The sequence below is a fragment of the Nerophis lumbriciformis genome, linkage group LG03 (genome assembly GCF_033978685.3).
Source record: "Nerophis lumbriciformis linkage group LG03, RoL_Nlum_v2.1, whole genome shotgun sequence".
Lineage (NCBI taxonomy): Eukaryota > Metazoa > Chordata > Actinopteri > Syngnathiformes > Syngnathidae > Nerophis > Nerophis lumbriciformis.
The window spans coordinates 32,118,781-32,131,423 of record NC_084550.2 but is presented as its reverse complement, the minus strand read 5'-3'; the positions used below and the strand labels follow the sequence as shown (position 1 = coordinate 32,131,423).

The following is a 12,643-nucleotide window of genomic DNA, read 5'->3' as shown; positions in this document are numbered from 1 at the left end:
AATACACACACCATAATAATACCATATGTTGAAGCACAGTACGTCTGACTATGATAGCCGTAATGCTCCGACAATCCATCAAAAAGTAGTTTTTGCATAAAATTGCCAAACAAAACGCCAGATAATATGTCTCCTAATAGGTGTCATTTTGGGGTCCTTATACACACACCATAATAATACCGTATGTCGAAGCACAGTACGTCTGACTATGGTAGCCGTAATGATCCGACAATCCATCAGAAAGTTGTTTTTGCATATTATTGTCAAACAAAACGCCAAATAATATGTCTCCTAATACAGTAGGTGCCATTTTGGGATCCTTATACACACACCATAATAATACCGTATGTTGAAGCACAGTACATCTGACTATGGTAGTCGTAATGCTCCGACAATCCATCAAAAAGTAGTTTTTGCATGAAATTGCCAAACAAAATGCCAGATAATATGTCTTCTAATAGGTGTCATTTTGGGCTCCTTATACACACACCATAATAATACCATATGTTGAAGCACAGTACGTCTGACTTTGGTAGCCGTAATGATCCGACAATCCATCAGAAAGTTGTTTTTGCATATTATTGTCAAACAAAACGCCAAATAATATGTCTCCTAATACAGTAGGTGCCATTTTGGGATCCTTATACACACACCATAATAATACCGTATGTCGAAGCACAGTACGTCTGACTATGGTAGTCGTAATGCTGCGACAATCCATCAAAAAGTAGTTTTTGCATAATATTGCCAAACAAAATGCCAGATAATATGTCTCCTAATACAATAAGTGTAATTTTGGGGTCCTTATGCACACACCATAATAATACCGTATGTTGAAGCACAGTACATCTGACTATGGTAGTCGTAATGCTCCGACAATCCATCAAAAAGTAGTTTTTGCATGAAATTGCCAAACAAAACGCCAGATAATATGTCTCCTAATAGGTGTCATTTTGGGGTCCTTATTCACACACACCATAATAATACCATATGTTGAAGCACAGTACGTCTGACTATGGTAGCCGTAATGATCCGACAATCCATCAAAAAGTCGTTTTTGCATATTATTGTCAAACAAAACGCCAAATAATATGTCTCCTAATACAGTAGGTGCCATTTTGGGGTCCTTATACACACACCATAATAATACCGTATGTTGAAGCACAGTACGTCTGACTATGGTAGTCGTAATGCTCCAACAATCCATCAGAATGTACTTTTTGCATAAAATTGCCAAACAAAATGCCAGATAATATGTCTCCTAATAGGTGCCATTTTGGGGTCCTTATACACACACCATAATAATACCGTATGTTGAAGCACAGTACGTCTTACTATGGTAGCTGTAATGCTACAACAATCCATCAAGCGGTGCGGCTTCGTAGCTTACCAAAGTCGTACTAAAACATGTTGACAGTTTTTTGAGTAACTCGGGAATCTCCGTGAGATTGATACCATTTTGATCATATCTATTTGTCTGCAAGTCTTTAGGTGTCATAAATCAGATTTATATAATAACAGCTTCAATATAGAGACAACTTGTTTTTCCACTTTAAACTGCATTGAGAATGTGTGTGACTTCCTGTAGAACACATGTTGTGAGTCACTGACTAATTCAATGCCTGCAGCTTGACTTGCTCTTTCCATAATCGCCTGGCATACATTTTATTGTTGGCATGTTCGTGTGTTCCGCCTGAACGCTTTTGCAACACAAAGCAATTATACGTACAGTAGGAAGGGATTTCCTATGGCCCCCGTTTGTTGCGGTTCACCTGACACATGAAAAGTGACAAATGGGGGGGGGGGTTGCACTATCCACTTTGGAGTGTTGAATCTCTTCAAATGTGTTTTGTGGCAATTCCAACTTTGACCACAGCGTCAGTTGCTATGCAGAGTGGCGCTTTCCATCATTTTCAGGAATGTGGCCGTATGAATCCCTTCCCTACTGTCAGTTCAAACTAATAATGATACGCTTTTTCAAATGTTCTTGTTATCAGACCTTATACCGACTAATATACCGAAAATATGGTCTGATTACAAGAAAATTTGAAAAAGTCTATGAATAAGAAGACATAATGAACCCTTTTGAGCTAATAATGATAAAGAACAAAGAACCAAAACATTGATTTTTGTTGTTAGAAGTACAAAAGCCAAAAGCAGTGAAGTTGTCACGTGTAAATGGTAAATACAAGAGAATACAACAAATAATTTTCAACTTATATTCAATTGAATAGACTGCAAAGACAAGATATTTAAAATTTTAACTGGAAAACTTCATGTTTTGCAAATATTAGCTCATTTGGAATTTGATGCCTGCAACATGTTTCAAAAAATCTGGCACAAGTGGCAAAAAAGAGTGCGAAAGTTGAGGAATGCTCATCAAAGACTTATTTGGAACATCCCACAGGTGAAAAGGATAATTGGGAACAGGTGGGTGCCATGATTGGGTATAAAAGCAGCTTCCATGAAATGCTCAGTCATTCACAAACAAGGACGGGGCGAGGGTCACCACTTTGTCAACAAATGCCTGAGCAAATTGTTTAAGGACGACATTTCTCAAGCAGCTATTGCAAGGAATTTAGGGATTTCACCATCTACGCTCCGTAATATCATCAAAAGGTTCAGACAATCTGGAGAGATCGCTGCACATAAGCGGCAAGGCTGAAAACTACATCAGTGTGTAAAGGATATCACCACATGGGCTCAGGAACACTTCAGAAAACCACTGTCAGTAACTACAGTTGCTCGCTACATCTGTAAGTGCAAGTTAAAACTCTACTATGCAAAGCCAAAGCCATTTATCAACAACACCCAGAAATGCTGGGCCCGAGCTCATCTTTTTGGAACATTTCATGTTCACACTGTATCAGTGTGAACATAAAATATATTGTCTTTGCAGTCTATTCAATTGAATATAAGTTGAAAAGGATTTGTTGTATTTTCTTTTTAAGTACTAATTACACAATGTGCCAACTTCACTGCTTTTGGGTTTTGTAGATAAAGATAAATAATTTCTACACACTTTCCTGACGTCTAAACACATGACAGTGCTCAGAAACACAGATGTTATTTTATTATATAAAAAGGTCAGTAAATGATTCTATATATTTGTAAACGCTCTGAAGTGGGAAAGGGGTGAGATTAAATAAGCTTTGCTTCTACCTACTCCTTTTCGGACATGATGTAAAGTGAAATGATATGAAACTGTGTGAAGTGTGTTCATGTTCCAAATAAACTAAAGAAAGAAAGAAAGAAAGAAAGATGCCATAAACATCTCAGTTTGTGGCCAGAAGGCCTGCTAGTGTGCAGACACTGAGATGTGTTTCCATTACCAGCTGCAGTTTTATTTTAACACACGTTAAAATAAAATGCGACCACACATCTCAAAGTAGTCGTAACAGAAGAGAAATGTTGCAGTGCATATTTCTCTTGCCTTGCAAAGTGAATTGATCTTCTCAGCCAATGGGAGAGCTCCGTGTTGAACACTTTCTTCTGTGGGAAAACAACCTTGAAGAGCAACCGCAAGGTTTCTCCCGCTTTCTTTTTGGGAGATAAACGTTAAAGAAACGTCTGAGCAGCGACCACAAGTTGTCTCCTCTAACATCTTAAAACGTTCACAACGGCACCGTTCTTGTATTCATGTATTCATTTATTCATGCGTTTGTTTGTTAAAGCCTTCTTTCATCTCGACTCCTGCCCCGTTTCTTCATGACGTGTGCAAATGTTCCTCACTAGGCATCAGGAAGAAGTCCAAAGTGCCAGGTGTCATGATCACACAGTTTCTGGAGGAACTTCCAGAGGGATCAACAACACCCGACTTTTCCCGCAAGCCCATCGCCATCACTATTCAAGAAGGTTGGTCTACGCTCTTAAAGGGGAACCGCACCTTTTTTGCCTCTGGTTCACAATCCTTATGAGAAACGACACACATGTCGAGTACAAGCCGAGCATTGATAAAGTATGACTGATATTTGTTGTGTTTATGCAGACAAACTATTTTATTTCTTTAGCCGTGATCACAGAGTTGGAGCTCACTTGTGCAGCTCTACGCTACACAAAAATAAAAGATAACAAGACTAGATTTTAGGAAAACAATTGGAAAAACTAGTGAAAATAAGTTATGCCAGATAATGTCTCCTAATAGGTGCCATTTTGGGGTCCTTATACACACACCATTATAATACCATATGTTGAAGCACAGTACGTCTGACTATGGTAGTCGTAATGCTCTGACAATCCATCAAAAAGGTTGATTTTGCATAATATTGCCAAACAAAACGCCAGACAATATGTCTCCTAATAGGTGCCATTTTGCGGTCTTTGTACACACACCATAATAATACCATATGTAGAAGCACAGTACGTCTGACTATGGTAGTCGTACTGATCCGACAATCAATCAAAAAAATTTTTTTGCATAATATTGCCAAACAAAACGTCAGATAATATGTCTGCTAATAGGTGCCATTTTGCAGTCTTTATAGTCACACCATAATAATACCGTATGTAGAAGCACAGTACGTCTGACTATGGTAGTCGTAATGATCCAACAATCAATCAAAAATTTTTTGCATAATATTGCCAAACAAAACGCCAGACAATATGTCTCCTAATAGGTGCCATTTTGGGGTCCTTATACACACACCATAATAATACCATATGTACGTCTGACTATGGTAGCCGTAATGCTCCGACAATCCATCAAAAAGTTGATTTTGCATAATATTGCCAAACAAAATGCCAGACAATATGTCTCCTAATAGGTGCCATTTTGCGGTCTTTATACACACACCATAATAATACCATATGTAGAAGCACAGTACGTCTGACTATGGTAGTCGTAATGATCCGACAATCAATCAAAAAGGTTTTTTTGCATAATATTGCCAAACAAAACGCCAGACAATATGTCTCCTAATAGGTGCCATTTTGGGGTCATTATACACTAGAGATGCGCGGTTTGCGGACACAACCGCGGAGTCCGCGGATTATCCGCGGATCGGGCGGATGAAATTTAAAAAAATAAGATTTTATCCGCTCGCGGGTCGGGTCGGGCGGATTAATTAGATTTTTTTTTTTTTTTTTTTTTTTTTTTTTTGCGGGTGGCAGTTAAACCAATTGGGAAATATATATACATAGTTAAATGTTGTTACCCACATACGAAAAACGAGCAGGCACCTGCAGCATATGCCACAACAGAAGAAAAAAAAAAAAAGAGATGGACACTTTTACGGAGCAGAGGGACGCCTCGCCGGGGTCCGGGACCGAGGCTCCTTCCCCCGAGAGGGCCCCAAGTCCAGGGTCACTACCGCGCCCACCGCACCGACACCCCGCCTCGTCCGCTTTCGCCGCGGCCGGCGTCACGCGCAGCAGGTAAGCAGTTTACCTGCCCGCCACCCCCGTGGCCGGGGGCTCGTAACATGGGTCACTCCGCGCGCTCCGCCCGCGCAGCTTACCTGCTTGCTCGCAAAATGATTATTAGCATTCAGACAGGTTAAAATGTTGCTAAAACCATCACTTTTCTATCAGTCACAGTGACTTTTCAAAACAAAAATATTACAGCAAAAATCATATGGGTTGATTGACATGTTTATTCTGTAAGCTAACTTCAATAGTTTGAAATTATTTTGACAGTTAATGCCAGTTATCCTGTCAACCTTTCACAAGACTTCAATTTGTTAATTGAAAGTATAAATAGTATAAACACTTTTAACAGTATGTCGTGCTGTGAAATACAGCCGACAGGATGGCGCACCAAACACAAAGCAAGGCCATGCTGCAGGAGAACAAAGGACTTCTTTCATTTAAGGTTTGTGATAAACCATCAAACTCATTCGTTAAAAGGACTCTATAGTAATATAAAGCGAATTTTTCTGGACATTATCATGCAAGAAAAGTTTATTTTTTGGATCGCGATCACCGCGTAATGATTTTTAAAGGTTGCATTACATTATTAACTGTCCCATGTGATCAGCCAGTGCGATTGGAAGTCCATGCTCAATTATTGCCTCCGTAAATAAAACTTCGGCATTTATCACATCCAAAGAATCTGTTTGGGCGACGAAAAACGTTGAAAGTTTTCCACTTGTATCGCTAGCAACGGCATTAGACTTGTGTTTTTTTGTCCCAACGTGGTCTTTTACATCACTAATTCCTCCGTGTCCGATCAAAAAATCTTGTCTGCACAAGGTGCAATTCGCGTAGTTTTCACCCTTTTTTTTTTTTTGTATTAATATTAGATATATAACAACGGGCGGATGGCGGGCGGATGTAGTTCTGATCAAACGTTACATCGGGTGGATGGCGGATGGTTGACGACTTTCTGCCGCGGTTGCGGATGAAATAAATTGCCTATCCGCGCATCTCTATTATACACACACCATAATAATACTGTATGTCAAAGCACAGTACGTCTGACTATGGTAGTCGTAATGCTCCGACAATCCATCAAAAATATACATACATACACTTTTACTTGGTAAAATCTCTTAAATTAAGCTTTGCATATCGAGAGAATAGCAGGACTTTTAAGCTAGAAGTAAGTATTTTATTCTGAAAAACAAGCAATATTCAATTTGCATTTCTTGTTGTGGTTACGGGAGGGAGTTGACAGCACAGACACAGGGGGTAAGTATAACTCTATGTTTAATTATATATATAAATATATATATATATATATATATATATATATATATATACACAGTATATTTATATCCATCCATCCATTTTCTACCGCTTGATAATACACAATACTAAATTATATATATATATATATATATATATATATATATATATATATATATATATATATATATATATATATATATATATATATATATATATATATATATATATATAGTGTGACAAAACCCTGAGGGTGTATGGTGTAAGACTATGTGTAGGAATTAAGTGCTGAGTGTTTACCAGAAGTGTTGACTGAAGAGGAGGAACAAGGCAGGAAGGCAGTCCGTGGGGCAGGCAGATGATCCAGGGCGAGAGAGAGGCGTCAGAGTCCGTGTCCATTCGAGGGGTCGAGGATCGAGGGTGGCAGTCCAGAGTCCAAAAGGGAAGTCGAGGCGCACAGCTCGATCACGCGGGGACGGAGGCAGATGGGTACAAAAGACTAAGTTCTGGCGAGGATCCTTTGGTCCGCTGGTCTAAATACAGCTCGCAGTGTACACAAATATTGAGATTCGGACATATTGAGCGTCTGCATGGCCTCTGAGTTGGTGAGAGTTAATTCTAGATGATAAATCATGTCTCTCAAAAACCTACAAGTTGGTCAACTTTGACATCCAACTTAGACCCGGAGATGGTCAGAAAGACACGAAAAAATACTTTTTTTAACCCTTTCTGAGGATGATGATGAATTGTTGATGTAAAGGGGAAGATATAAACATCCCATCATACTTTATCCCAGTGAGAGCAGACATTATACAGTAAGTGGTTGTTTTATTATGTTTGTATATCTTGTTTAGCACTTAGCAACACTGCTACATGATGCTTAGTGTTTAGCACACAGCTTCTAAAACTTGTAGATCATCCTCCTTATATTCAGGCTCAAAAATAGACGTTTCTGGACCAAAGTAGTCTTTGTTGTCTCTGATCAAGTCTGCCATGATTAGTAGTCTTCTTGTTGTTGATGGGAAAGTGAACATTGAAAAGCGTCTGTGAAATTAATACTTAAAATGATCAAAATATGTAAATATTACATGTTATTATGAATGTTACTACATGACATATATACTTACATCATGTATGTATTACATGTTATTATGAATGTTACTACATGACATATATACTTACATCATGTATATACTACATGTTATTATGAATGTTACTACATGACATATATACTTACATCATGTATATATTACATGTTATTATGAATGTTACTACATGACATATATACTTACATCATGTATATATTACATGTTATTATGAATGTTACTACATGACATATATACTTACATCATGTATATATTACATGTTATCATGAATGTTACTTCATGACATATATATTTACATAATGTATATATCACATGTTATTATGAATGTTACTACATTACATATATACTTACATCATGTATATATTACATGTTATTATGAATGTTACTACATGACATATATACTTACATCATGTATATATTACATGTTATTATGAATGTTACTACATGACATATATACTTACATCATGTATATATTACATGTTATTATGAATGTTACTACATGACATATATACTTACGTCATGTATATATTACATGTTATTATGAATGTTACTACATGACATATATACTTACGTCATGTATATATAACATGTTATTATGAATGTTACTACATGACATATATACTTACATCATGTATATATTACATTTTATAATGAATGTTACTACATGACATATATACTTACGTCATGTATATATTACATGTTATTATGAATATTACTACATGACATATATACTTATGTCATGTATATACAGCATGTTATTATGAATGTTACTACATGACATATATACTTACATCATGTATATATTACATGTTATTATGAATGTTACTACATGACATATATACTTACGTCATGTATATATAACATGTCATTATGAATGTTACTACATGACATATATACTTACATCATGTATATATTACATGTTATTATGAATGTTACTACATGACATATATACTTAAGTCATGTATATATTACATGTTATTATGAATGTTACTACATGACATATATACTTACGTCATGTATATATTACATGTTATTATGAATGTTACTAGATACTACATATATACTTGCATCATGTATATGTTACATGTTATTATGAATGTTACTACATGACACATAAACTTACATCATGTATATATTGCATGTTATTATGAATGTTACTACATGACATATACTTACATCATGTATATATAACATGTTATTATGAATGTTACTACATGACATATATACTTACATCATGTATATATTACATTTTATTATGAATGTTACCACATGACATATATACTTACATCATGTATATGTTACATGTTATTGTGAATGTTACTACATGACATATATACTTACATCATGTATATATTACATGTTATAATGAATGTTACTACATGACATATATACTTACGTCATGTATATATTACATGTTATTATGAATATTACTACATGACATATATACTTACATCATGTATATATTACATGTTATTATGAATGTTACTAGATACTACATATATACTTACATCATGTATATATTACATGTTATTATAAATGTTACTACATTACATATATACTTACATCATGTATATATTACATGTTATTATGAATGTTACTACATTACATATATGCTTACATCATGTATATACTGCATGTTATTATGAATGTTACTACATGACATATATACTTACATCATGTATATATTACATGTTATTATGAATGTTACTACATGACATACATACTTACATCATGTATATATAACATGTTATTATGAATGTTACTACATGACATATATACTTACATCATGTATATATTACATGTTATTATGAATGTTACTACATGACATATATACTTACGTCATGTATATATTACATGTTATTATGAATATTACTACATGACATATATACTTACGTCATGTATATATAACATGTTATTATGAATGTTACTACATGACAAATATACTTACATCATGTATATATTACATGTTATTATGAATGTTACTACATGACATATATACTTACGTCATGTATATATAACATGTTATTATGAATGTTACTACATGACATATATACTTACATCATGTATATATTACAAGTTATTATGAATGTTACTACATGACATATATACTTACGTCATGTATATATTACATGTTAATATGAATGTTACTACATGACATATATACTTACATCATGTATATATTACATGTTATTATGAATGTTACTACATGACATATATACTTACGTCATGTATATATTACATGTTATTATGAATGTTACTACATGACACATATACTTACATCATGTATATATTGCATGTTATTATGAATGTTACTACATGACATATACTTACATCATGTATATATAACATGTTATTATGAATGTTACTATATGACATATATACTTACATCATGTATATATAACATGTTATTATGAATGTTATTACATGACATATATACTTACATCATGTATATATTACATGTTATTATGAATGTTACTACATGACATATATACTTACATCATGTGTATATTACATGTTATTATGAATGTTACTACATGACATATATACTTACATCATGTATATATTACATGTTATTATGAATGTTACTACATGACATATATACTTACGTCATGTATATATTACATGTTATTATGAATGTTACTACATGCCATATATACTTACGTCATGTATATATTACATGTTATTATGAATGTTACTAGATACTATATATATACTTGCATCATGTATATGTTACATGTTATTATGAATGTTACTATATGACATATATACTTACATCATGTATATATTACATGTTATAATGAATGTTACTACATGACATATATACTTACGTCATGTATATATTACATGTTATTATGAATGTTACTACATGACATATATACTTACATCATGTATATATTACATGTTATTATGAATGTTACTAGATACTACATATATACTTACATCATGTATATGTTACATGTTATTATAGATGTTACTACATTACATATATACTTACATCATGTATATATTACATGTTATTATGAATGTTACTCCATTACATATATACTTACATCATGTATATATTACATGTTATTATAAATGTTACTGCATTACATATATACTTACATCATGTATATATTACATGTTATTATGAATGTTACTACATTACATATATACTTACGTCATGTATATACTCCATGTTATTATGAATGTTACTACATGACATATATACTTACATCATGTATATATTACATGTTATTATGAATGTTACTACATGACATATATACTTACATCATGTATATATTACATGTTATTATGAATGTTACTACATGACATATATACTTACATCATGTATATATAACATGTTATTATGAATGTTACTACATGACATATATACTTACATCATGTATATATTACATGTTATTATGAATGTTACTACATGACATATATACTTACGTCATGTATATATTGCATGTTATTATGAATATTACTACATGACATATATACTTACGTCATGTATATATAACATGTTATTATGAATGTTACTACATGACAAATATACTTACATCATGTATATATTACATGTTATTATGAATGTTACTACATGACATATATACTTACGTCATGTATGCATAACATGTTATTATGAATGTTACTACATGACATATATATACTTACATCATGTATATATTACATGTTATTATGAATGTTACTACATGACATATATACTTACGTCATGTATATATTACATGTTAATATGAATGTTACTACATGACATATATACTTACATCATGTATATATTACATGTTATTATGAATGTTACTACATGACATATATACTTACGTCATGTATATATTACATGTTATTATGAATGTTACTACATGACATATATACTTACGTCATGTATATATTACATGTTATTATGAATGTTACTAGATACTACATATATACTTGCATCATGTATATGTTACATGTTAATATGAATGTTACTACATGACACATATACTTACATCATGTATATATTGCATGTTATTATGAATGTTACTACATGACATATACTTACATCATGTATATATAACAAGTTATTATGAATATTACTACATGACATATATACTTACATCATGTATATATAACATATTATTATGAATGTTACTACATCAAATCAAATCAAATCAACTTTATTTATAAAGCACATTTAAAATTTACCACATGGGTAGCCTAAGTGCTGTACAATGAACAGGTTAAAAGATAAAACGAGTACCGAGCAAACACAACACAACACAAACAGAACACGATAAAAAATAAATAATTAAAATAGAATTAATAAAAACATAAAAACATAAAAACAGGATCACAGCAGGTGTATTATGGGGCGCCATTGCAGGATGGATATCACTCAGTGTTAAAAGCCATGGAGTAAAAGTATGTTTTTAAGAGAGATTTAAAAACAGGAAGAGAGGAGGCTTGTCTAACACTCAGAGGTAGGTCGTTCCAGAGCTTGGGAGCTGCAACGGCGAAAGCTCTGTCACCTCTAAGCTTCAGCCTTGTGTCAGGGACCGTCAACAGCAGCTGATCGGCTGATCTTAAGGATCGGGTGGGGCAGTAAGGCTGAAGGAGGTCGGAGAGATATGTTGGCGCGAGGTTGTTTAGACATTTAAAAACAAATAAAAGGAGTTTAAAATTGATACGGTAACGCACAGGGAGCCAGTGAAGGGACGCTAAAATAGGGGTGATGTGCTCACGTCTGCGGGTCTGTGTTAGCAGACGAGCAGCAGAGTTCTGCACGAGCTGCAGGCGGGCGAGGGAGGCCTGGCTAATGCCTACATACAGGGCATTACAATAATCAAGACGAGTCGAGATAAAGGCGTGGATTAATTTCTCAAGAACATGTCTTGATAGAAGCGGTTTCACTTTCGCTATTTGGCGTAATTGAT

At 33.7% G+C, this 12,643-nt stretch overlaps 1 protein-coding gene across 1 annotated transcript in view; it reads left to right on the top strand.

Moving 5' to 3' along the window:
* The window catches only part of LOC133577018 (immunoglobulin-like and fibronectin type III domain-containing protein 1), a 66,199-nt gene that overhangs the window by 10,297 nt on the left and 43,259 nt on the right, over nt 1-12,643 (top strand). Inside the window, exons 3-4 of the mRNA XM_072912902.1 lie at nt 3,460-3,526; nt 3,675-3,855. Coding sequence (XP_072769003.1) covers nt 3,460-3,526; nt 3,675-3,855 — 248 coding nt within the window. The remainder of the gene's footprint in view (nt 1-3,459; nt 3,527-3,674; nt 3,856-12,643) is intronic.